The following is a 27603-nucleotide window of genomic DNA, read 5'->3' on the forward strand; positions in this document are numbered from 1 at the left end:
AGGGAAGGGGTCGGGGTAGGTTGTTGTTTTTGTGCGATTAGAAAGTTGGCAACCCTAGCTGACTTAGAGCTTTTGAAAGCTTTTTAATTTCAGTCCATATTAGCTCAGGCCCCCAAGTTTCAGTTCAGTTCCAAAAAACTGAAACAAAACTCAATGTAAATTGCAGAGTTTCCTCTGCTTTGAAGGCAGAACCCTAAGTTGTCCCAGCTTTGCTCGAAACTGGGCCTAGGTTCAAATTTCACAAGGCTTCAGGTTTTGTTATAAACATTTTGTATAGCTCTGAGATGGCTTGATTGCTTTTACTGTCTCGTCAGCCAACCAGCAGGAGATGTTCAAGAGCATCCCAGCCTTATAGCAACACAAATTATTCTTAGGTCCTTTATTTATTATAGGGGTTTAATTGCTGTTTATGTATGTGCTCAGAACCAACTAGAGCATTAGCAGAATGTTTGCCTTTGATTGCCAGTGTTCCAGTGGATGGGGTTTTCAAAAACATCCAAGTGATTTAGGTCCATGAGTCCTATTAAAAGTCATTTGGGTGCTTTTGAAAATCCCTGGATTGACTGTTTGACTGTTGTCTTGCACAGGTGTGACACCAAATGATTTGGATGCATATGTGAAATTTGAATTTCATTACCCTAATACGGTGAGTGTGTGTTCAGGCCTTTGCTGTTCCTCAATCCAAAACCCTGCATTACTTAGCAATGTTATTTTATAGAGCCAGATTTATCTTAGAGGTGGTGTGGGCCTATTACTTTCAGAAGTTGACAAGTTGTAAATGCTTGCTATGAATTATAACTGAGTTGCAAGCCTAAAAGCAAACCTGTTTTTTTAAAATGCTTGTTTTTAGATGCTTGTTTTAGAAATGGACAAAAAACTCTGCCCTCATATAAATGCATGTGACTCCCACTGTAGTCAGTGGGAGATGCTCAGATCTCTGAGGACAGGATCTGGCCCATATAAGTAACCTTTTCTCAGATGATTTTGTTTGTGTTTATATAATTGCTAGTAGAATTCAGGCTATTTTTGTCACTGAAACATTGAAATGGGGTCTTCTGAGACTTAGCTGTTCAGGTTCTCCCTCTCCCTAAAGATGTAAATGTTATTGGACCTTGAATAATTTCCTTTCCTTGACAGTCTCTTCCCTCTCTTCCCCCCATTCCCCGCCCCCCCGAACACATACCTTTGAATACTGACTCCAAAATGGTTTCAGATTTATTTTGTCCTTTTTCTTTGGAAGACCGTTGGTGCCAGCCCCTCCTTTCCAGCTATCTTGATGAGAATCCCTGGTAATAGAATCATAGAAATGCGGAGCTGAGAGGGCTCACAAGAGAGCTCTAGTCCATGCCCTACGCTGAGGCAGAATTAAGTATACCTAGACCATCCTTGACAGATGTTTGTCTAACCTGTTTTTAAAATACCATTGCTGTTAAAATACTGTTACATTGCACACAGACTGCACCTTGCATTCAGGATTGATTTTTTGCAACATGTTTGTGTGTGTTTAACGGTGACAGTGTGTGATCCTGTGGATTGATATGGTGGTATATACAGTTCATCCCGTGCGGTGGGATGGCCCCAAAGAAGCTGACACAGATAGGGAGTCGGTTATCTGTCTTTACAAAAATGTGAGGCAAACCAGGAAATGAAAAGTGAAGTCTGTCACTCCATCCTCAGTGCATGGTGCTATACCTCTCCTCCAGTTTCTGCGTGCAGCAGTCTGTGCTAGAGGGGACTCTACATGTATACCATAAGATGTAACAGGGCTTCCATCACTGACTTCCCGGCGCAATATTTCTATAGCATTGTAGAACATTTAGCCCTAATTTTCTATCTCTCATCAGCATGTGATTTTAGCCCCCTGGTGTTCTTTAAATATGCAGGACCTGATTCTTACCCCATGGTACACTTGTAGTAACTCTATTGAAGTCTATTGAATTACCTGTGGAAAAACCTGGTGCGAAAAAGGAAACTTGGGCTGGTCCATATTCTGATCTGAGTTATATGGGTGTCAATCTGGAGTCACTCCATTTGATTTACATCAGCATAATAGAACAAAATCAGTATGTGTATGTGTAATTTTATAAGGAATACATATAAAGCCAGTATAGCTGTTTTTAATCTCTCATTTTCAGTGATAAAAAAGCCAGATCACTACGTCTTAGCCAAAACTTTAAATATACTTATTTCTCCTTCATAGCTGGAATCAATTTTTCAAAGTAGCTATGATAATTAGGTCACATTCTCTGGAGGGTGAACAAGGACATTTAGCTGATACTCTGCTTTGGGTTAAAAGTTAGTTCATTTTGGTGGCAGAGTGATTGTCAGGAAGAATAATAGTTGGCAAATTCCCTGAATGATTTGTGTTGGACTCCTTGCGCAGCCCCAAAAGCTTCTTCTTATTTCAGCTCAAGTAGAAGGAATAGCATTATAGCCTAGTAGAATGTGCCTAGATTATCATGTATCATAGCAGCACCAATTAGTTTTATGATGAGTGTGTTGAATCAGGTGTGGCCATATAACTTCTCTATAGCACTTGTTTAATATTTGCTTGTGGCTAGTTCTATATCTAAAGTTAAATTTTGTTACCGCAATGAAATACAAATATTGGAATCATAAATGTGCCCATGCCCCTTTTTACCCTGGATAACCTCCTATAACTCAGGCTCTTTCTTCTTCTTCTTCCTTGCCAGTCCCTAGTGTGTGTGTGTGTGGGGGGGGGGTGTCAGAATCTTGTATAGCCTACTTACAAACCAGGTGTACTATCATGAGTTTTGGATGTGCAAATTGGTCTCTTCTAATGTTTGCTGATATCTGGTCCATGTACCAAGTCTTTCCCCTTGGTCATCTTCCATCCACGATCATTGCAAGGGCCATCCTTCCAGTACAACGCTCAGGTCTCCACTGGACATGTCCATATCAACGTAGTCTTGCCTCCCTCAACTTGTCTTCAGTTGGGGTGACCCATATTAGGCCCCTCACAACCTCATTTCATTTCTTATCATTGCATGTCCAGCCATTTGACCATCTCACCATCTTCATTTCCGTAGTGGAGAACATACTGATTTCTTTCCTTGTGGCTGGACAAGTCTCTGTTCATACATTAGGAAGGGTCACATTACAATTTTATACCCTATACCTTTTAACTTTATTGGAATCTTTTTATCAGAGAGAACGGGGGTCAGCTCTCTCCATTTTCACCAAAAAGCTTTGCTATGATGCCGGGCAACTCAAGCTCTTCATTTATGTTTAAAAAAAAAAAAAAAAAAGTTTGGTGCTTCATATGAGCAGTATTTGCAACACAGGTTGGTGGCTTTATGTAAATGTTGCTTTTTTTTTTTTCTTTTTTTTTAATAGGAGCAAGCTCAGAAAAGTAAAACGGCAGTAATTAAAAATACCAATTCTCCAGGTTGGTACCTGTTCTGGGGGTGGGAGTGAAACACTGCACCTTGAAACCACTTTGGAGTACAGGCTAGTCCCCCACTCTCTGAGCCATGCTAGAAGAACAGACTGTGCTTTTCTCTTCAATTACCAGAGGCCTTGTTAGGGAAATCCAGCTCATGTAGGAGTTTAACTTTTTATCCCCACTCTCTCTCACCCAGTGCAGGGAGCCATTGTTCATGTCACTTCTTAATCAAATGGTCCTGTTGCTCAGTACCACTGAGCCTTTGCTGCATCCAGTAGGTTCAGAGTACTATAGTAGCACTGTTAGGCGAGACACCAGTAAAACAAAAACTTAAGTAAATAAATAATAATAAATAAATAATTCACTTACGAATCTTCAGAGATCACACTTTATTTCCTTTCTGATCATTTGTTCCAAGGGCAGTGACTGGATTAGCCTGACTGATCTTGTTAATCATTTTTATTGATCTGTTAATGTTAGAAATGTTGCCTTCACAACACAGCAGATCTTAAAGATGACCAGCAAAGGACTTTTTAAAAATTGGGATTGTGTTCCTTTTTGCTACTTTGTTTTTTCCAAACCAGGTTTTGTGGGATTTTCCCCTACTCGTTTTTACCTTTTTAAAATAGCAGGAATGTCAAGTCTGGTCTTTCTAGGAGGACCTGCTTGCTAGATGTTTCAGAAGTATGTGTATTGTGAGCTCTGACCTTAATTGAAGGGGTAGAGGCACTTAATCTTTAACAAAGGTTTCCTTTATCCACAATGTTCATTTACCATTTAAATTAAATAATGGTCTTAGAATCTTCCAGCCTAGACCTTATTTCTCATATTTCAAAAAAATGGGAGGAATTTTTTTTTTTAAAAGATCCCTTCAGGCTTTCTTTATATATAATAAAGAAGGAAAACAGGTTACAAGCCCAATTCCTCTTCCTTTGCAGGTCAATTTTAAATTCGTAACATTCTGTTTACCCTCTTTTTCCCCCTCCCCCCCCACCACATGCCATTTAAATTGCATTTAGTTTCCAAAACACTAATTGGGAGTAATAAACTTTGAAGTTAGGATTCCAAGCTGGTTTTTTTCCTTGAGGTTTGAAAGCGTTTTGTTTCTAGTTTTCAATATGGCAGCTACACAAATCATGTTAAAAAAGCCAGATCCCTATTTCTTAGTCATATGCTCTGGATTTACATCAGTGTAGCTGAGATTGGAATCTGTCCCCTTGTTTCTATCTCTGGTGGTTCATAACTACCCTGATGTTTATGCTGGTGAAACATTTGCTGTGTGACCTTGAGAAAATCACTTAATCTTTTCTTCAGATATGTAAAGTGGGGGTGGTGATAATGAGGGGTATTGTGGGGTTTAATTCATTAACATTTGAAACCGCCTTGGCCTTCTGAGATGGAAGTTGCTATGTAAGTGTGAAGCGGTGTTATATGGGCCAAGTTGCAGTAGGCTGAAAGTTCTGAATGCAATGTGTCCATCACTGAAAAAGATCTAGTCGCTTAATTTGATGATTTTTACAATTCTCACATTTTTTTCCCTCCTGTTTCTAGAATATAATCAGCTGTTCAAGTTGACCATTAACCGAAATCACAGAGGCTTCCGAAGAGTGATTCAGACCAAGGGAATTAAGTTTGAAATATTTCACAAAGGGTAAGTCAGTGGCTTTTATTCTCCATCCTGACCCAGTAGCGGTGAACTTGTGGGGTAACAAAATGACAGAATTGTTTGCAGAGTTTGTAATTTAGGAATGACACTCCTTTAATTTGCCTTTCTTTCTTCAGTTGAGCAGTAAACAGGTGTCCATTTTCATGCTACCATGTTTCCGGATTACCATGAAAGAGTGTCTGAGCACCCTGACTTCCGTTACAAAACACAGTAAAACCTCACTAATGTTCACTGAGTTGTCAATTACTGCATTCTACCAGTTAACAAGCACTGACAGATGCAGTTTAAGAAATAAAAGATACAGCATCAAAATGTATTTCATTCACGTTACTTTAATAAGTGCTGCCTGGTTTGAACTATTTGTGATCGTTCAGTGCACTCTACAAAATGTTGTGTGGGCTAACTTTATAAAGTAATGAAATCTGGGTGATATGGCACCTCACTGCAGCTTTCTGCTACAAGATCTTTGAGATGTAGAGTGAAACCATCAGATCTGTGGATTACTGAGATTCTGTTGTATCCAAGTCTCAAATTGAGTAGATGATCAAACTTGGCTCTTGCTGGTCTCTCTCTTTCATCCACACAAAAACATCTAATAATCTATTGGCAAAGCACTAATAGTAAAAGGGATGATAAATAATTGCAAATTATAATAATACATTGCACTTCTGTAGTGCCTGTATCTGAGGATCTCAGAGCACTTCCCAGCCATTACTAGTGAATTAAACCTTACAGCACCTACCTCAATCTTATGTGGAAACTGAGGCACAGCATGAATGGCTTTCCAAAGGTCACAGCTATTCCAGGATAGAGACATGAAGAGAATCCAAATCTAACTCCCTGTCCTGTGCTTAACCACTAGACAAGGCTCCATCTCAGTGACACATGAGATGCACCTTTCTTCTTGCTATAACAAGTAGCTCAGATAATACAGTGATGGGGCACCTTAGAAATATCTAGACAGAGAGCAGATAAAAAGGAAGTTAACAATTAAAAATGTGTAGAGAAAAAAGTCGTACCTCTGGGCTCATTTTGACTCCATTAGTACTGGAGTGATTTAGATTTATTAATTCTGAGGTAAATTATGACTCATCATTAAGCTAAGATGTTGGATAATGGGCCTTTGTCCATCTCAATGGCTGTGTATTTGTGCAGTTCTTTTTCTCTTCCTGGCACATACAGAACTGTTCTGAGATCACTTTCAGTTTAGAAAAGTTAATTTATGAACAAGAAAAATATTAACTTTTTTAAAAAGCTTATTTTGTTTAAATCTAAATCTTCCATTTATGTCACTAATGAAGGCAAGTTTGATTCTTGTCCTCTTCCACCCCTGAGCCCTCTCCCCTTTTCTACATCACCACTGACTACTCAACTGTCACTGTTGTTGTTTCAAGATTTTAGTGTTGGGGTACCTCACAGTCTTTTTTGCTGAAAAAGTTCACTTTTTTTTTTTAACTTTTCTTGTCCACTCCATGTCCTGATGGTCTTCTCAAGGAGTATTTCCCATCCCCTTAGCAGCTGGAGCTATGTGGCGCTGGGTCAGGCTTAAAATACTTCTTGAGAAGAACTCTCCAAAGCTCCGAGCTTCCAGGCATGTGCAGCTGACAAACTCTGGTGTCCCTCTGCAGCAGAGAACATAAGAATGGCCATGCTGAGTCAGACCAATGGTCCATCTAGCCCAGTATCCTGTCTGCTAACAATGGCCAAAGCCAGGTGCTTCTGAGCGAATGAGCAGAACAGGCAGTCAGGTGATCCATCCCCATTGTCCATTCCCAGCTTCTGGCAAACAGAGGCTGGGGGACACAGAGCACAGTGTTGCATCCCTTAATAGCCATTAATGAACCTATCTTCCAGGAACTTATCTAGTTCTTTCTTGAACAGTGTTATAATATTGGCCTTCACAACATCCCCTGGCAAGAGTTCTACAGGTTGACTGTGCATTGTGTGAAGAAGTACTTCCTTTAGTTTGTTTTTAAACCTGCTGCCTATTAATTTCATTCTAAGCCTGACCCAGAGCCTTTAACAAGATTTGTAAAAGATTTTCAACTAAATTCCTCTGGTTGTGTTGATTGGTTTTGAGATTTATTCTCCTCATAACTGGTACCTACAAAAATCTGTTTGGGTTTCTAAGGAGGGGTTTATGAGGCAACACCTTCCCAGTACTCCTCAGAAATGGCAGACAGTAAGGGAAAGGAGGGGGGCAAGAAATGCCATTGCTCAGCTTTCTCCAGGCAGATTCAAGGGGCAAAGTTTGAATATTCCAGCAGCATGTAGATAAGGTCTTTATCAAGTCATGTAAGAAGGCTGTGGAACTTCTCTTCTGTCAGCAGCTTATCCACAATGCCTGAGCTACTGAAGAAGGTGCCAGCTCCTTATTCAGATACTGGCAGTTCCTCTGTCTTCTGTGTCTTGCTCTGCTTCTCATTCTTCTCTACTTTTTGAGGGTATGGGCCTACCTCCCCCTTGCCCTCAACGATGATGACGTGGTAATGTTGTTGTTTTTGTAAGAAACACCTGCAGACACTATTCCTTTGGTTTCTTCTCTCTCAGTGATTTGGCCTAGGGATCAACTCCTTGTTGTCCTATACATCAGGCTGTCTCGTTGCCTTCAAAGCACCCTTTGAAGTCTAAAAGCCTTTCCAGAGGGAAAGTATCCCTCATAGCTCTTAGAATCATAGAAATGTAGGGGTGGAAGAGACCTCAAAAGGTCATGTATTCCAGCCTCCTACGCTGAGGGAGAACCAAGTAAACCTAGACCATCTGTGACAGAGTTTTGTCCATCCTGTTCTTAAAAACCTACAGTGAGGGGGATTCCAAAACCTCCCTTGGAAGCTATTCCAGAACCTAACTACCCTTATAGTTATATTTTAGGAAAAACTTCCTAACCTAAGCCTCCCTTGCTGCAGATTAAGCCCATTACTTCTTGTCCTACCTTCAGTGCACATGGAAAACAATTGATTACAGCCCTCAAAATATTTGAAGACTGTTATCAGGTGTGGGCCCCTCCCCCCCCCCTTTCTCTTCTCAAGAATAAACATGCCCTGTTTTTTAAAAATTTTCCTCATAGGTCAGATTTTTTTAAACCTTTTATCATTTTTGTTGCTTTTCTTTGGACTTTCTTCAGTTTATCCAGATCTTTACTGAAGTGTGGCACTTTCACTTTCCTTCAAAACATTCATTTGGACCCTGCCCATTCCCTGATGTATTCCAAACCTAAAGCCCACCCACAACTCTTGCTTAGAAACTTTCCAGCCTGTGTGCCAAGAGATCCTCTTACTATATTTTTTGGCATCACACTCCTAATATGCCGGGCTGTGTACAATTACAGTGCCATGTAAATGAATATTTACTGTGGGTATGCTCCGTATTTGAATGTATCTACTTTAGAAATGGTGGAATGTGGCCAAATTGAGTTAAAATGTTTCATGCTCTGCCTGGAACCAGAAGACAGATGCAATATACTGTTAAAATTGGTTCTGAGCCAATGAAACTTCTGAAGCCATGGCCTGGAGTGAGACACTTCATATTCTCAGCTGTGGATTCCCCAGAATTAAGCAGAGATGGGGTCTGTCTTTGCAGGCTCTTGTGTTGAAACAAAAAATAATTAGAGCTAAAAAGTTGCTGCTTAACTTTAAAGGTTCATGAACAAAAGAAAAAAACACCAAAAGCCTGCTGAAGGAGAGTTCTCTAATTCCTCTTCACCTGGCTTATGATGAGGATGTGACTAACACACAGGAAATTTCCTAGCAAGGTGAAACACTCTAACAGGTAACTTCACAATTCTACATGCTCCTATAGGACTTTGTCACATCAGTGGAGATTCATCAGTGAAGGTCTCAGTCGCACCATCGGAGGGAGAGCTCCTGCCAAAGGAACCCAGAGACAGGAAAATTGGATCATTGGGGCCTCTGGTTCTGGCAGCACTGACTGCATCCTCTTGTTTTGCCAGAGCTACTCTTGCTTGGATGGGCAAGCTTACAGAAATGTGAAGCCATCAGGGCACAATAAAATGAAATCTATTTTAAATTAAATTTCCCTAGCAATAGCTTTCAGATGCTTCACCTGATTACAATTTGCTGCATGTTCCAAGGTTTCCAGTGTAGTAGCCTGGCAGCATCTGTTGCTCCATCTGTGTGTAGCCCACACCCATTCAGTGTGGTGCACTGTTCCATCTAGTGGTGGCTGGGTTACATATGGAGGTTCATCAGCCTGCTACAGCCTTGGGTAACAGACCTGGGTCCTTTAGCTTAAACAATAGAGGTTCCTGCTTTCAGAGCCAAAGGTCCCAGGTTCAGTCTCTGCTGCTGACAACCCACCCAGGGGCACAACATAACATACGCGTAGTAAAATTGCTTCTAACATCAGATGATGTCTTCTGTATTCCAGTGGTACAGGCTCTTTGGGGAGCGTATAGATAAAGTAGACACAGAGGCTTTGGACAAGGTGGAAAAAGCCCCACATTCCTCTCATTCTAATCAGAGATTTCAGTCCATATTACCTCAGTGGATATTCTCTTTAAGGTTACCACTGTTCCAAGGACCAGCATAGATATCATACACTAGGAAGAGGCAGAGGCAGACATTTTGGGGAGTTGGAAGATACATAATAGGCTTCTATAGAAACCATCTAACTTAGAAACCTCCGCAGGACTTTGGCTTCCCAAAGTTTGAGGACATATTGGGCCACTTTCTGGCCCTACCGAAGCCCTTTTACACCACTGCAGTGGCTGTGCCTTCTGTGTTGCACCTTTCATAAGGTGCCATGCAGAATCTGGCCCCTCCTATCTGGGAGGTTAAACCCAAGAATCAGCCATGGAGGAGAAATGGGTGCTTGAGACAATCAGAGGAGTACATTCAGTACATCTACCTTTTCTCCCAGGAACAAGGCCACAGTTTTAAAAAAATGTGTGCCTAAAATTAGGCTCCCAATCCCATAGGCACCTGAATTAAATGGTCTGATTTTTAGAAGTACTTATCATCCTGTCTTTCAACTTTTTTTTTTTTTTTTTTTTTTAATCTTGGCCCAAGTCTACTCTTTCCCTCTAATTTAAGAAACAGCTCTTATAGCCTCAGAAAATGAACGTATAGCAGACCTTACATTTCGGAACGATAGATCCTGTTCCATGGAGAAACAAGAAGTTGTGGCACACAATCAAGTATTTTAGGGTTACAGAGGAGAAACAGCCATGCAAGGCATACTGGATTTCACATTTCTGAAACAAACCGACAGACATTACAGTAACATCCTTCCAACGCTCAATATCTTCAGTATGTAATGATAAATCTCCCTCAGATTTAATGATGAGTTGTCATCAGTTGAGATGCCTTCTGGGTTTTTCTTAAACAGGAAACACTTTTCAATACAGAGCACTCATGTTTCAGACTTACAACATCCACATGTATTTATGAAGATCCCAGTTGTCCCAATAGCTTCCCTCCAAAAGAAAGGGACCCACATCTACCGATTTTCTGGATGACCATCTGTCACGGAGTCCCCGGGCAATGCTCTGGAACTGCTCCCTGCAAAGCCAGTCAGGACTCTGGGGAAGTCTCCTTTCTGTGAGCAGACTGTCTTCAGGACACACAGCTCACACAGCTTCCACCTTCCTGGGTCTGACCTCAGAGCATTCAGCATCCTCTGCCCCTCCGTGCGCTTCCCATGGCGAGTCCACCCAGGCGGGGTCCTGGGGAAGCCAGAGGGTCCTGCCCCCCAACTCCGCAGTCAGACGTGACTCTCAGGCAGCCAGTAAAACAGAAGGTTTATTAGACGACAGGAACATGATCTAAACCAGAGCTTGTAGATGCAGAGAACAGGACCCCTTAGCTGGGTCCATTTTGGGGGGCAGTGAGCCAGAGAACCCCATCTGCACTTCACTCCATGTCCCCAGCCAGCCCCAAACTGAAACTCTCTCCAGCCCTATCCACCCTCCTCTGGGCTTTGTCCCTTTCCCAGGCCAGGAGGGCACCTGATTCCTTTGTTCTCCAACCCTTTAGCTCTCACCTTGCGGGGGGAAGGGCCAGGCCATCAGTTGCCAGGAAACAGGGTGTCAGCCATTCTCTGTTTCCAGACCCCTGCACACACCTGCCCCCTAGGGCTCTGCAACAATCATACACCCTTATCCCACCACCTAGATACTTAAGAACTGCATAGGGGAAACTGAGGCGCCCCCACAATAGTCAGAGGTAACATTAAGAACAGTCCTGCTTTGTCACACCATCTCGTCAGACCCTCATCCCAAGTCATAGCAGGGTATGGCAACTCTCATTATATCTCTTCATGAGCCTGGCTCTGAAATAAAGAAGGGGGAAGATCCAACTACAGCCTTCACAAATCTCCAGCATCTATGGGTTGTTCACCAGGATAGTCTTTATCTCAGAAGAGAGAAAGCAGAAGATAGCGCCTTTGATTTGTCAAACACAAATTTCCCCTTCCCCCGCTTTCTGTGCTAAAATCCCTAATGAGCCCCTGGGCATGTTGATCTCATGAATGGATACCTTTCAGTGGGACCTTGCAGAATTTCCTGCTTCCCTTCCAGCCAGTAATTGCACTGAATCAGGCTATGGAAATCTTATCTCAGGAGGATCTCATTTATGCCTCCCACTTTGCTGATAGTGGAAATGGTAAAGGTGGTCACAAAGGAACAATAATTCTGGTCACCATTTTTGGCCTGGCAGTTCTCAAACCTCTTCAGATATACTGGAATCTCCCTTCATGCTCCCAGCAGGGAAGGATGTACGGCAACAGGGCATATCTGGTGCGGTTAAAACTATTCATCTGGAAATGGAAAGAAATGTGCTAGAGTCATGTGGACATTTGAAAGAGGATAATAAATACTCAACATCCTGGAGGAAACTTACAATTATATCTGCAGTGTCAACTTGGCCAAGGTTCAGATATTACAAGTGAGATGTATCAAGATAAATTTATATAAAATAAAGGTTTCAGAGTAGCAGCCGTGTTAGTCTGTATTCGCAAAAAGAAAAGGAGTACTAGTGGCACCTTAGAGACTAACCAATTTATTTGAGCATAAGCTCTTGTGAGCTACAGCCCACTTCATCAGATGCATTCAGTGGAAAAACGGAAAAATAAAGGCCACTCAAGATTTTACAAAATGGCTTGATCATGGGGCTTAAGGCTAATGCTTTGGAAAAACAGGTCACTGATTACAAAACTGTTCAGCTGTAAGAAACTGAAGAGAATTTTTCTAATCATTCTCCCAATACCGTGTTCTTTGGAACCATTAGTCAGCCCAACATACACTGGTTGCCATCATAATCTTGAATTGTGTGTTACTAAGCTCCATAAAATTACTTTTCTAGCCTTTTTTGACAGGTTTCAGAGTAGCAGCCATGTTAGTCTGTATCCACAAAAAGAAAAGGAAGGCTTGTGGCACCTTAGAGACTAACAAATTTATTTGAACATAAGCTTTCGTGAGCTACAGCTCACTTGATCGGATGCGTTCAGTGGAAAATACAGCGGGGAGATTTTTATACACAGAGAACATGAAACAATTGAGTGTTACCATAAACGCTGTAATGAGTGATCACATAGGAGAGCGGGGGGTAAAAAACTCTTTGTAGTGATAATCAAGGTGGGCCATTTCCAGCAGTTGACAAGAATGTCTGAGGAACAGCAGGGGCGGGGAATAAACATGGGGAAGTAGTTTTACTTTGTGTAATGACCCATCCCCTCCCAGTCTTTTTTCAGGCCTAACTTAATTGTATCCAGTTTGCAAATTAATTCCGATTCAGCAGTCTCTCGTTGGAGTCTGTTTTTGAAGTTTTTTTGTTGAAGAATTGCCACTTTTAGGTCTGCAATCAAGTGACCAAAGAGACTGAAGTGTTCTCTGACTGGTTTTTGAATGTTATAATCCTTGATGTCTGATTTGTGTCCATTTATTCTTTTACGTAGAGACTGTCCAGTTTGGCCAATGTACATGGCTGAGGGGCATTGCTGGCACATGATGGCATATATCACATTGGTAGATGTGCAGGTGAACGAGCCTCTGATAGGGTGGCTGATGTGATTAGGCCCTATGATGGTGTCCCCTGAATAGATATGTGGACACAGTTGGCAACGGGCTTTGTTGCAAGGATAGGTTCCTGGGTTAGTGGTTCTGTTGTGTGGTGTGTGGTTGCTGGTGAGTATTTGCTTCAGGTTGGGGGGCTGTCTGGAAGCAAGGACTGGCCTGTCTCCAAGATCTGTGAGAGTGATGGGTCGTCCTTCAGGATAGTTTGTAGATCCTTGATGATGTGTTGGAGAGGTTTTAGTTGGGGGCTGAAGGTGACGGCTAGTGGCGTTCTGTTATTTTCTTTGTTGGGCCTGTCCTGTAGTAGGTGACTTCTGGGAACTCTTCTGGCTCTATCAATCTGTTTCTTCACTTCAGCAGGTGGGTATTGTAGTTGTAAGAATGCTTGATAGAGATCTTGTTGGTGTTTGTCTCTGTCTGAGGGGTTGGAGCAAATGCGGTTGTATTGTAGAGCTTGGCTGTAGACAATGGATCGTGTGGTGTGGTCTGGATGAAAGCTGGAGGCATGTAGGTAGGCTTAGCGGTCAGTAGGGTTCCAGTATAGGGTGGTGGTTATGTGACCATCGCTTATGAGCACCGTAGTGTCCAGGAAGTGGATCTCGTGTGGACTGGTCCAGGCTGAGGTTGATGGTGGGATGGAAATTGTTGAAATCATGGTGGAATTCCTCAAGGGCTTCTTTTCCATGGGTCCAGATGACGATGATATCATCAATGTAGCGCAAGTAGAGTAGGGGCATTAGGGGACGAGAGCTGAGGAAGCGTTGTTCTAAGTCATCCATAAAAATGTTGGCATACTGTGGGGCCATGCGGGTACGCATAGCAGTGCTGCTGATTTGAAGGTATACATTGTCCCCAAATGTGAAATAGTTATGGGTGAGGACAAAGTCACAAAGTTCAGCCACCAGGTTTGCCGTGACATTATTGGGGATACTGTTCCTGACGGCTTGTAGTCCATCTTTGTGTGGAAGGCTTCTACATCCATAGTGGCTAGGATGGTGTTTTCAGGAAGATACCGATGGATTGTAGTTTCCTCAGGAAGTCAGTGGTGTCTCGAAGATAGCTGGGAGTGCTGGTAGCGTAAGGCCTGAGGAGGGAGTCTACATAGCTAGACAATCCTGCTGTCAGAGTGCCAATGCCTGAGATGATGAGGCTTCCAGGATTTTCAGGTTTTGCAGGTTTCTAGCCTTGACAGTCAATATGTGCCTGTCTCAAAGTATTTCACTGCCATCTGAGCCAGGCAGGTATCAGAATGAGGTGTGGTCTCTGAACCTGGGTTGCCCTCTGACCGTTCCTCAGAGGACTGCATTAGCTCCAGACTCTCTCTGGCTACTGCTTGCTTGTAAGTGCCATGCTCTGTAAAATGCCATACAAAGACACAGTGCTATGTAAATAATAGAGCTGGTTGGAAAATGGAATTTTCATTATGTGGGAAACTGACACTTCAGAATTGTTTTCATTCTGAATCGAAACAAAATGTTAAAATTTTCCACAAAATGGAAATTTTGAAAAAAAGTGTTTTAATTTCAAAAAGGTTTCAATAATGTTTAAACTATTATATAAGATATTTAATATAATGAAATTAATGTTTTAATATTTTTGAAATGAATTGAAAGGATAAAGTTTGAAACAAAACATTTCTATCACCTTATTGAAACAGGGTTTTGACAGTAATGAAACAAGAAAGTCCATTGCTTTTCATTTTCTTCTGTCAAATTTTGTTGAAATTGACACTTCCCACAAAACATTTAGATTTTGATGAAACTTCATTTTCCAATGGAAAACTTTTGTCAACTTTTTTTTCAACCAGCTCTAATAAGTAATGTCTTGTAGAAGTTTCATTGACACATCCTGTGTGGGAGATAGTTCCCTTCTGTCCAGCTGATTTTCTCTCTCCCCCATCCCCCCAAAAGATCTTGATTGATTATGGGGTATCCAGGACAGTCGGGGAGAGTGGGAGTCCTAAGGCTATTCTAAAGTGTGACTCTCCTGCACAGTGATGAAGGGTACTGTCATTAGTACTGCCAAGACTTGGATTCTTTTATTTAGTCCATTACTTTCCGAGTTTTCACCCCTTTTCTTTTTTTCTAATTCTCCTATTTTAATTGATTAAAGACTTTAATCCTTTGTTCCTCCATTTTAGTACAGCTGGGTAGCCAGGCCCTTACTGTCACGATCCTAAAACCTTGATGAAAGGGTGCATGACCTCATACCATTTGTCTCTGTCCTTCTTCCACTAAGGCAACTTTCTTTAAAACAGGGGCCTTTTCAGAAGTGACAAGCAAGTGGGAACAGCACATTTGAAATTGGACAAACTGGAATCAGAATGTGAAATTAGAGAGATCATTGAGGTATGCTTTGTTCTTCTGTTGATGTAGCAATAACAAAATGCTAGAGCATGCAGGTGTAGCTTTTGCCGACAAAATAAAACAACCTGGATGAGAGGCATAAAATTTTTTGCAGCAAAGTTAAAGCGACAAAGTGTCAGTGTAGACGCAGCCATTCGTTATGTCGCCATAACTGGCCTCCCCAGTATCCCATAATGCCCATCGTGACCGCTCTGCTCACTGTTTTGAACTCCGCTGCCCTGCAGGCGTGCACATCTCCCCCTTTCGAAGCTCCGGGAAGTTCTGACATTCCTCAGCGTGGAGAGCTCACAGAGCTGCTGAGGATGCCGCTCCTGGTAGCCACGGAAGCTGTGGGAGAACTCAGAAGGAATAACAGAACCATTAATGTGGAATTGGCAGGCAGGGTGACCTGCTGCTCAGGGAGAAAGGGGCTGGAGAGACTGCTGTGCAGAGCCAGGGGCTGATGGGGGAGGGAGGTGTCCTCGTCCCCCAGAATTGGTTGCTCAAGCTGCTGTCTGAACTTAGAGACAGCATGCTGAGACACTTCACCAACACCCACTCTGTCTTTCTCACATCTACACCCCACACACACACACACACAATCTTTCACGCACTTCCCCAACACACACGGTTTCTCGCTCTGCACACACACTTACTCACTCTTCTCCTCCTCTTCCCCCCCAACCCAGCCCCACATATACTTCAGTGGAAAAGCAGGTGGCAATCTAGGATGACTATGAATCAGTGGGATTGAGAAACCTGCCTCAGGTGATGCTGTACCTGCCTCATGAGGCATTGCCAAAGGAAACCCTTCCCAAAGCATCCTGTGACCAGTTGCCGTGGGATAGCTATCCATAGTGCACTGCTCTCTGGGTTGATGCAAGAGCTGCTAGTGAGGATGCACTCTGCTGACACAAGGAGCATAGTGTGGACAGGCAACAGCTGTTTAATTAAAGCAGCATAACTTTTGTCAACAAAACTCTGTAGTGTAGACCTAGCATTAATACTGTCTGCAAATAAAATACCAGACCTATCCCTGTAGTGTGTACAACTAGACCCACATCCCTTTTGTGTCTTGGTAAATAAATGTAAGAATCTAAAAAAGGTTAAATCCATTTATTTTTCAGAGAACTTCGGCTATTATGAAAGTCCTTTCTCTAATACAAACTGACCCAGCCCTGTTGATCGTTCTATTGAATGTCAGTGTTCTAGCACATTTGTATTAATCCTGTATAACCACATGGGAGGCATAAAACAGTTGCCCTTTTCAGTGAGATTGCCACAAGACATTGCAGTGTCAGTCTTCCTTTTTGCATGCGCACGCGTCTGTGTGTGAGAGAGCAATCTTATTTTTGTGGTGCTTTCAGATTCTGGATGGTAGGAAGCCCACCGGAGGGAAACTAGAGGTGAAAGTGAGACTCAGGGAGCCACTCAGTGGTCAAGATCTTCAAACAATTACGGAAAACTGGTTGGTCCTTGAACATTAGTTATCCTAATAAGGTATGAACACTCCTTTCTTCTGTCTGTGCTTCTGGCTAGAAGTTGAGGGCCACTAACAATTTCTGCATGAAATAGAATGTCTTACATGGTCAGTGACCTACCTGTGTGGCTCAGGTTCCTAGATGGATCTTCCTTATTTCTAGTGATGTTTTAAATGTTTGTTATTTCTATTCAAAATCTGATCATATTCCCTATACTAATCTCAGTCAATAGGATGTGAAATATCATAGTGAGAACTGGTAGCAATTCCTGAACTTACATTGCTTAACACTTTCATTTATAAAAGATTATTTTGATCTTTTTTTCCTAATACTCTTATTGTTTGCATGAGACCTTAGAAATTTAGCAGGAAGAAAGGCCTTGGGCTAGAAAAATTCCTTTTCTTTGTCTAGTGAATGTCATTTAGGTTTAGCTGTGGTATAAACTGTTGAAATTGCCATTTCCCTTCTGTTACTTGCATTCTTCAGGAAATATTAGTATCATGCCAAAATAACAACTTGAACATTCTGAAGAATTGGGCCCATGCACACACTGTAGAGGGAACACCTGGCTGCTGGCAAAACAGCTGTAGCAGTAGAGAATAGGGGAAGAATCAAACTAAGCTTCCCCTCTTCCTATCCACCACTTTGGATCCAGCTTAGATAGCATCTCTTCCCCCTGTGAGGTATCATCTTTTTTTACTTTTTGTTTTAGAATAAATTTACATACAAAAAAAAATCTACTCTAAGGAAGGTTGAGATTGCAAATCAAGAAGCTGAAAGTTAGGAAATGCCAGCTGTACAGCTGCCTGTGGAATCTTAATTCAGCCCCCTTGTGCATAATTTAATTACATGATCACATACAATTTTTCCACAGTGCCCCTATCTCATTCAGTTTATGAATTGGATGTACAGGGGAGCTGGATTAAGATTTCCTGGGCAACTATACACCTGGCACTTCCTGTCTGTGGAGTTCTTGCATTAAGTTGAAAGTTCTTTTAAGTGTAGATTTTGTGTGTAAGTATACACCAAACTATAAGTCTAAAAAGTCAACATCAAACTGATCTTTTTTTCTTCAAAATGTTCTGATGTACCAGTTGTATGGATTGTCTGAAACCATAATTCTTAAAACTGTCCTGGCTCTCTTAGCTTTCGGCTGTGCTCATGAACCCCTAGGAGAGTGGTTACTCAGTACTCAACCCTGTTGTGTGAATCACTGGAGGTTCTCTCTTTCCTGTCAGTGTATGGGTATAAAGCTTAGCAGTGCTCCTGCAAGACATCAGTACTTGTGGAGAAAATAATTGGATGGCTCTTTTTGAGCAGATATTACTAATTTATATTGTGACAGCATCTAGGAGCCCATTTGTGGACCACACTGTACAAACATAGAACAAAAAAGCTGCTCCAAAGCACTCAGTCCTAGTAGAAAGTTGATGATATAAGCATATGCACAGTACTCCCTCTCCCTTCCCTTGGGCGCCTAGAGTTCAGAGCAGACTCAGGCCCTCCGCTCTCTCCAGCTGTCATGGCGCCTTGCTTGGCATATCTCATTTTGCAGTACAAATAGTAATTAAGCTTAGATGGCACCTCTGTGAAGTAGGTGAATATTATCCTGATTTGTCATGTCCTAGCTACCAAAGACTTTAAATATTATTTGAAACATCTGGATGATGTCTAGTGCTTTGGTCCAAATTTGGAGCACTGAAAATCACACTAAGTGATTCAGTACTGAGTATGTCTACAACTGCAAAGAAAAACCTATGGTACTGAGTCTCAAAGCCTGGGCCAATTGATTCATGCTCAGTCTCTGGGGCTAAAAATAGACATATAGATGTTCCTGCTCGGGCTGGAACTCGGGCTCCTAGACGCTCCCCCTCATCAGATTTCAGAAACCGGATTCCAACCTAAGCAGGAATGTCTGTACTGCTAGTTTTAGCCATCCATCAGTTGACCTGGGCTTTGAGACTCAGCACCACACGTTTTTCTTTGCAGTGTTGACACACCCGAAGAGCCCAACAGTGAGCTCTTCTGTACAAAGTTTGGCTGTATGGCTGTGACCTCTTAAGATACTCCAGGGCTGATGTATTTGCCCACACCCTTGAAGCAGTGGCATTACTAGCCATGAGGTGCTGAGAGTACTAACTTTTGGTCACCTATAATTTAACACATTGCTACAATGTATCTTCAATCACTTTAACTGCAACTTAATGAAGAGTTTTGCCTGGGATTTCTATGAAGGCTGCTAGTTAGCCATCAGACAGAATAATGTCAACAGTATGTGATCTTAATTGTGGGATACTTACTTAGCACTGTAGCAAGACATGGTGGGTTTTTGTTTTTTTTCCAGATCCAGGAATGCTAAAAGCTGCAGAATCGAGTTTGTACATAGAAAGACGCTGCTACCCGCGAGCACCAAAGATGTTAGATGAATGCACTAATGGACATAACATGTCTTTATTTTGGTAACTACCTTACTGTGTGTTAAGTTTTATAAGGCAAGTATTGTAAGGCCCTGGAAACTCACTACTAGTGGGGAAAAATGGAACTCATCTATGCAAAATGGATTGAATTGCCTTAACGTTAGCACCAGGTGAATGGTATATAAACTCATCACAACTATCCTCTCCAGGGACTGTTTCATAGTGGTGTGTGAAACCTTTAACAGTTTGCTCTTCAAAAAATTCACTGGAGCAGTGCAAGGTAATTAATTTGCAAATGAGACCTCGTGCTCCCGGCATGGCTAGCTTGTGCTAGAAGCAACTCTTTTTCAGGCATATAGCTCTTATGCGTTGAATACCACCTACTGCGTCCTCTTCCGATCACCCTCCGGCCCTTCCGAAGATCACCATGCTCCTCCTATAAGTGTCCTGGGATGAAGAAAATAGTTCACTTCAAGCAGAACTTTAGCAGCAGCGTAGCCCATCTCCTCTGCATGCTCTTGCAGCACTCTTAACTAGATGTGTCTTGGCTTAAGGTAACAATAGGATATGAGGATTTTTTTAGAATAGGGTTGCAGATCTGGGTTTTGAATTGGTTATCAGTTGCCTGCCATGTTCTTCCCCCCCCCCCCCTTTGTTCCAACTCAGCCTGCTGTGTGTGCCTTCATTTTCTTAATGCTTGGGAATCTGTAAAGCCTGATATGGCCTGTTTAAGATCACAGGGTTTACTGAAGGATTGGAGTGTTTCACTAGACTACTTACTAGTTGATTGAAAAATAGCCACTCTTATTTGTGTAGAAAACTGGATCATGGCTGTTTGCAGAATTTTTTATGAACTATATATAAAATGATATGGTATCAAAACTGCTTGATGTGTGTTCTTAAACTACATGAGCCTGAAGAAATTGATAGTAAAAGGAGGATATGCCTGCAGCATATGGTCCATTGGATCAAGTTCATAGACAAGACTCTCCAACCTACAGCAGCACTTCTGCTTCCTGACAGGATGAAAACAATACAGTATTTAGTTTTTAATTTCAATAAATTTAATATACAAAACTACATGTTGAAAATAAAAATATAATATGCAGTTTTTGCAGTGTTAACTAACTGAATTTTAAAAGTACAATTTTTTTCTAAAACAGGTACTCATTTTCTTAACAATATGGTAATTTTAAGGTCATTTAAAAGGCTATGATTGAAGCAAACAAGTCAGTCACCAGTCAATAGTGTTTTGCACAACCATAACCCAAACCTAAGTGACTCCTAGGGGTAAGGAAGAGAAGATTGGTTTTTTTAGCCTCAATAAGCATAACTTAATGGAACTAAAGTAACTGACACTTCTGCTGTGCAAAACTGGAATAGAGTTTCCAGCAGTAGGATTTTATTGTAGTTGTCAATCAAAAGAGTTTTCAGACAGAGTTTTACTTACACTCTGTAGACATGTATATCAATACTCAGGAGTGTGCAAAAACAAAATGTGTTGTAGGGAATTTAAAAGTAACTCAAGTCAAACTTAATTACATTTCTTTATAGCAAAACAAATGAAAATGCAGGAAGCCTCTTGGATTGCTGTGTAGGAACTTAAACTTTGATCAGCCAGAAACTTTTTAAGAATAGCACATAGCCACCTGACAGAGGTAAGGTTCATTTTAATATAAACACAAATGAAAAGTCAGATTAAGTGCTCTCCCTGCCAGTGATTGATTTTACTAATTCAGTTGGACCTAGTTCTACAACTCTTCCTTCTGAACATGTCTTGAGGTGGCAACTGGAATTTTCTAGACTGTATGTGGATAGTTTTACTGTTTTTAAAAAAGCAGTAGCCATTTATTCACGATTCCATTCAGCACCTATGTAGCTATTGTACTGGTCTGTAAAATACATTGTATAGTTTTCCCTTCTCCCAGCTGTTACTGTCTATTTGCTTGCTTAAAGCACCATATCAGCCTAACTCTAGCTCTGCTGTTCCTTTGTTCTGCTGCAAACACTACACTTTCCACAGTGCAAATTAGTTTCAAAGCAGGATTGACTGATGTCCTCACTAAAATACCACTTTAATAGTGCTTGTCCCCTCCCAAAAAAACACTTTACTGTTGTTTTGTTAGACTTGCCTATTATCTCCAAGAAGAGGGTCCTAACAGTTAAGTAGCAGCTCCTATGCATGCTAAACTAGCTCATTACTCCTGCTTTCAGCTCTTTCCACTTACTAGCCATTTTCTATGGATGGAAATTTGATTTAGTAAGAATATGGAACCACATTCTTATTAGCTTTTCCTAATGCTGTGTAGCAGAAGTGAGCAGCTGCTTCCCCTGTCAACTGCCCTTCATTTGTAGGTGAGGCTAAGTGCAAGTCTTCTGAGCTGAACCAAAAGCCTCTTTTTTAGCACAACATGCAACAACAGCCACTTTGTGCTTTTGTTAGGGGGGTAAGCTTTACATGGTGCTGCTAATATGAAGTGTTAAGTGCAAACTGTATTACATGAAACTAGTGTTAGGCTACAGTCTACACCAATGAGGAGACTTACGAAAGTGCCCTGGGTGGGTTTTTTTTTGTTTTTTGTTTTAAATAAAGCAGGACCTACTGAGGGAACTGGAATACCATAACCGCACTTTAGGGTTAACTTTTCTTTTACCTGTGCCAGGTGTATACCATTGACATTCATATAGATTCGTAAACAAAATACAGAATGGCAAAGTTTTTCTAGCTTATAGAAATCCGAGGTGACAATTTTTGTAACAAGTAGGGGAAAGTAAGTATACTAACCTAATATACACACAAAACTGCAAGTTTAAATTATATACTACTGTCAGAGATATGCCCTTACTTTCACTCAGATTGAATGAATGGTCATCTTCATATGCCATATTTTTTGGCTAGGTAACCTTCCCATGCATCTCTCTAGGCATATCCCAAAGTGTCTGATGTACTTCAACCAATAATCTGGTCAAAATAATGTAAACATTACTTTTTAATGTCTACAGAATAACCACAAATGGCATTATAATGAGGTCAGAATGGAGGTCTTGATTGTTTCTTCTTACATGTCCATCTACAAACAGTACAAATCTGACATTTCATCTTTTATTTACGCCCCAGTGATCTTTGCACCCGTTTGAGCATTCAGAATACATGACTGGAATTAAGTCTTTAAATATGAGCATTATTTTTCTAAACAGTAACAGAACTGTATGAGCTGCAAGGATAGCATAAACATTTTGTAGTATAGAAGCTGCCCTGATCCTCTGTTTGTTGACAATGCATAGAAGATTTAGAATTATGGAACAACCCCCCCACCCCCCCATAGTGTTAACAAAAGCTTAATCTTCCAGTTTTAAAGTGCAAATGATTCAGATACAACTGCTGCTGGAACAGGTCTGAACAGAAAATGAAGTCCTCTTATGAGATGTTTTCCAGAATATAAAAGATGAGCTCCATTATGACTGGCCCCTCACTCAACTGACATGCTCCTCCATGAATCACTGGAACTAAGGCACTGTCCAGGTCATTCATGTATTGAGAGGGCAGTGGCTGTCCATTACTCCCAGCTTGATAGCCAACCTAAAAGATACAAAGTGAAAGATTTAAGAGAGGAGCTATTCCACCACGATCTCTGACCATACTGCACGTGATACAATTGCTTTGAGAGTTCAGCTACTGATTTAAGGGGCTCTAGCATGGATATCAGAAGCAGAAAGCACTACCTAATGTGAACTAACAAAAAATGCCCCAAAAAGACATGATACACGAAGTGGGTGAGGTAATATCTTTTTATTGGACCAACTTCTATGGTTGGAAGACACACACTTTCACAGGGCTCTTCAGGTCTGGAAAAGGTAACCAGAGGGTCATAGCGAAATGCAAGATGGGATAGATTGTTAAGCATAAATGGTTAACACATACGCAAGAAAACACTTGAAATGGAGGAGGCAATTAACGCCTCTGCAGTCATTGGACAAAGCAGGGTTAGTATGTTACAAATGGTGGTTGTAAGCCTTGAGGAGCCATAAAACCAGTCTCCTTATAGAGACCATGATTTTTTGGTGTCTAGCAGATATGAATTTAAGTTCCAGGCTCATCTTTTGAAAGTGTTGTGCGGGTTTCCTTTGAGGACAAGGACTGACAGGTCAAAATTACATGTTACAGTTACATGAATACAGGAAAGAAAAAAACCAGCCTCTTCCTCTAGAAAAAAATTGATTTTGCAGCATTAAGTGCTAATAGAGTAGCATTTAATGTTGCCAATTCCTAGGCTCCAGAATCAAGCAATATAATGGTTGAACTCTCATGTCCCCTTTTCAGCTCCCCCTCTCCACACCACCAAAATGAGATTACGGACAACTTAAACTAGTAGAAACTGTTTACAACTTACTTGATCCGAGTCAAGTGTAACACGCAGACCTAGCTTAGTCATTCCATCTTCCTTCAATAACTTAAGGTGAGGACAGAGAGCTAAGCAGAAAGCCTTGGCCACATTCTCAGTCAGTCTGCTATGATCTGCTGGGTCACTTAGACCATTATGTTGGTCATCATTCTCCAGAAAAAACACCTGAACAAAAAAAAGGAGTGATCAACATGACCTACCAACCAGCTTTTACAAAAAAGAGCAGCATCAGACTGAGTGTAAAAAGAATATAAAAGACTGTCAATTAATACAGCTACTTAAGGACACTGCTGCCTTAGAAAAATGTTACATGAAGCAAAAAGGTTTTGATCAGCCCGTCACACTATTTGGGGACTTTCTGAAGACTCAAAGAGGAGCTGCTCCCCAGATAGAAGGTCTGCACCTGAGAGTCCTGAGATTGGGGGCACTAGCTGGACTCTGTCCAGGCTCCAGAGCACAGAGACTTGGATTCACCTCACAGCAGTCCTAATGGGTGACCAGGAAGGGGTGCTCACTAGAATCTGTAACAACTTAACACAGGGGCTGTCAAATAACTATTTAAAGGTGTAGTTTCACATTTGGTTCCGTTTACAGGATTTAAAATAACTCAAGTCTTCATCAGCATGAGTCCCCATCAATCCGATTTGATAACTGAGGATAAAGGGGTTTAAGAGTTATAAGGATATAGACTGGAATGGTCCTGATCTCTCACTCCTAGATTGATCCCAAAGTGCTCTAGGGACTTTGTATAAAAGGGTGTGCTCCAACTGAATCTAAAATCCCTGTTATGGAAATTCACAATACACCCTAGTAGTATAAGGGCTTCTGCGTGTATGCATTTCCACACTCTTGCCTTAGATAAAAAGACTTTTAAAACCTTATAAGTAAACTAAACATCCCTTCCACTTCAGAAAATTACACTATCATTTTTGAAGCATGTTGTTATTAAAGTGACTTCAGAATAAATACTGTGTTATGGTAGAAACCCCTGCAATCTGAAAAAAGCCAGAATTTTTTATACAGTTATTAACTAAACATTGCAACATTCCCTCAAATCACCTTGAACGTTGGGAAAAGAATACATGTATGACAAGTGGCACAGCTAAAACTATCCTGGTTTCCCTGCAGCTAACACTAGCAAATTAATTGAAACAGTTTGCAAAGAACCATTTAACATTAACACTTCTGTGCTGACAAAAGCCATAGCTCCAGGTCAGTCCTGTAAGTCGAATACCACCATGGCCAATGCTGGGTGACAAAACAAATAACCCAAGTCATTTATACTATGGCACCTTGTTTTTAACTTTTCATACAATTAATCCACTAAGAGTGATCTTTTCCGGTTGTGTTTTTGCTGCCATTTCAGCGCTGAAGTTGCTCCATCCCCAAACTGTTAATAGGTCAATAAAGAGCAAGATTAAGTTTGAGAATTACAAAAAACCCAATCTTTTATAAAAGCAGATTTAAGTTCCTTGGCACTGACAGTTTGCACCACACAGAATGGATAAATGCAGCTTGCAGCTCAAAAGAAATGATATTTAAAAACTGTTTGGGATTTTGTCTCCATTAAAGTAAAAGGCTCTTGCTGATTAGAACTTTAAATACAAATACACAGGCTTGTGCCCTTTAGATAATGGAAAGCTACAACACTTTCCCCAGCCCTCAACTTGAATGCAGATTCTCCCAAAATTCAGTAAAAGTGCAGTAGATGGGATGGCCAGTGATGTGTGGTTACTTATTTCCAGGGCTCTGTAGCACCTCAAGACACATTTCAATGGCATGACATTGCCACTTGTACATTACGCAGTCACTGAAGACTTCCTGGCAGGTGCAAAGTAGGGATATAAAATACGAAACAATTAACTGGAAGCATGTGTCATTAACCCCCATCCCCGGGCCTGCGCCGGCCAGCCAGAGCACCCCTAGCCATGGCAGCCCCAGCCACACCAGCTCCACCCCTTTCCCCTTTAATCAGTTAAACAATTAAACAACATCATTTTAATTGTTTAAACGGTTAACTTTTTTAATGGATATTTACATCCCTATGGAAAAGGCCACTGTTGTTTCCCCATAAATCTTTGCTTTCAGTTTGGTGGGCAGAGCAAGTAGAGTTGGTTTCTCGTCAAAGGGAGGCATTCTGCAGAAGGGGGCTAAGTGTTATAGCTCCTTAGTCACAAAGTACCAAGACTCCTGTTTTATGTGCAGATTAGGTTTGTTTTCTTACCTCTGTCCACCTAATGACCTTTCCATTTGCTTTATACTCTGAGCCATGAAATATCTTCACGCTGGTTATAGACTCCATGGATTTGCCATCAATGGGGCTTATAACACTAGAAAGAGGAAGGGAAACACAGTTTTAAGTTAGCAGAATGCCTCCAAACACTAAATGCCATCATATAAAAGCTGATTTCAAATTTGGCCATCTGAAGAGATTTGCAGAACAGAGGACACTGTAAAGGAAAACCTCATATAAGGGTTGTAAAGGGCACTTATTTTGACTTACCTGGATTCTCAAAGTGACCCCACTGCAGGTTATTTCAAAAGTGAGCACTCTGCAGTTTAAACTGCCATACAGTGACTAGACACATTTGCTAAAAGGGACAAACACTAACTATCCCAGAAGGGAGCTCTCCAGAGAAAGATCTCTTTCAATGTACCAAACACAATGATACTGAATATCATCGCTAATTCCAGTTGTGGAGGTGTGAACTAGTGCATGGATCTCAGCAGTAATCAGGCTTTTTGAAATTGTCTTCCTGCTGTGTTGAGAGTTTACCCCAGATAATTACAATGGAGACAGCTGAAAAGTGCAGTGCTTTCTGCCACATCACACAGGAAAACAATCAGATACAGTATCTAGACTTGAAATCCTACTAGACTAGGTGGACTTGAGGATGGGGAGTACAGAGGTAGCTTGCATTAGGTCTGCAATAGCCTTATATTTGAGCTGTGACCTCACAAGGGATTGATGAGCTCTCCACATATGGAACATGCAGAAACCTATGTAGATTTATTACACAGTGATTGGAATTTTATTTATTTATAAATATCAAACCAAACAGTACAATTCAGTCATGTCTAAAATGTTATTTACACTGAATTTAACAGAACAAGCAGCCTAACTAATGCCCTGAAATGGCCACTTCTGTGGGACTTCACAAACAGTCCCAAACACATGTGAAATGTCTTTACCTTAAGAACGGTCTCCTTTTCTAGGCTGCTGCTACTATCTATGTTTCTTCGAGTTTTCAACCTCACCCACCACACTGCATGCTTAAATTGCCATGTACTCGCCATCTTGCATTGATTGTCAAGGTTCCAGATTCAAGGTTATAGATTCACTGCTGCTGTCCAGCATGTATCAGATTTTACCTACACCACTACTGAATGTGAGCTTAGTGGAAGGAATAAGAAACTTTCCTAGCGTGCGAGATTCAGCACTCAAAAATTAGCAGCTAGATGGCCTTTTATAACCAGTATAATGGTTTAAAATAACTGGAAATTTGCAATAGCAGAAATCTTTCTGTAGCCTTGATAACTTTCTAAACTGATGCACTGAAGTTCTATTTACCTCCGCCCCATTTTAATAACGATACAAAGGTATGATCTCTCAAACTAATGGTGCAATTTTGCAAGGGGCTAAGCCCCTTCAATCCATACTGACTTGAGGAAGTCACTCTTTATCTTTCAGGATCAGCTCCTCAGAGTTTTAACAAACATATATGATAAAAACTTATTTTGCAAAAAGCCAATCACTGATTACTCTTCCTTCATCTTGTCACAAATGTAATCTGAGAAACTTGGAGCACTCTAAAAATCACAAAGCATGTGGATTCTTCTTCATGGATAGAACATG

General features: G+C 41.2%; 2 protein-coding genes across 9 annotated transcripts in view; one reads left to right on the forward strand and one right to left on the reverse strand.

Annotated features, from left to right (window-relative positions):
• The window catches only part of CC2D1B (coiled-coil and C2 domain containing 1B), a 67794-nt gene extending 47373 nt beyond the window's left edge, over positions 1-20421 (forward strand). For 2 of the 8 annotated variants that reach the window (XM_077824549.1, XM_077824550.1), the window contains exons 20-25: positions 588-646; positions 3358-3409; positions 4958-5057; positions 15359-15449; positions 16814-16946; positions 19272-20408. In XM_077824549.1, the coding sequence (XP_077680675.1) occupies positions 588-646; positions 3358-3409; positions 4958-5057; positions 15359-15449; positions 16814-16933 (422 nt within the window). In that variant the 3' untranslated portion in view covers positions 16934-16946; positions 19272-20408. Of the gene's footprint in view, positions 1-587; positions 647-3357; positions 3410-4957; positions 5058-15358; positions 15450-16813; positions 16947-17413; positions 17611-19269 lie in introns of all 8 variants that reach the window. The other 6 variants (XM_077824555.1, XM_077824554.1, XR_013346878.1 and 3 more) reach the window with 5 other exon arrangements.
• A 2010-nt stretch (positions 20422-22431) lies between these two features.
• Positions 22432-27603, reverse strand: part of ZFYVE9 (zinc finger FYVE-type containing 9) — a 91596-nt gene continuing 86424 nt past the window's right edge. Inside the window, exons 17-19 of the mRNA XM_077824548.1 lie at positions 25972-26077; positions 23736-23912; positions 22432-22924 (exon numbers count right to left, since the gene is read on the reverse strand). Of these exons, the coding sequence (XP_077680674.1) occupies positions 22763-22924; positions 23736-23912; positions 25972-26077 (445 nt within the window). The 3' untranslated portion in view covers positions 22432-22762. The remainder of the gene's footprint in view (positions 22925-23735; positions 23913-25971; positions 26078-27603) is intronic.

Source organism: Eretmochelys imbricata, chromosome 8, assembly GCF_965152235.1.
Source record: "Eretmochelys imbricata isolate rEreImb1 chromosome 8, rEreImb1.hap1, whole genome shotgun sequence".
In the NCBI taxonomy this organism is placed as follows: domain Eukaryota; kingdom Metazoa; phylum Chordata; order Testudines; family Cheloniidae; genus Eretmochelys; species Eretmochelys imbricata.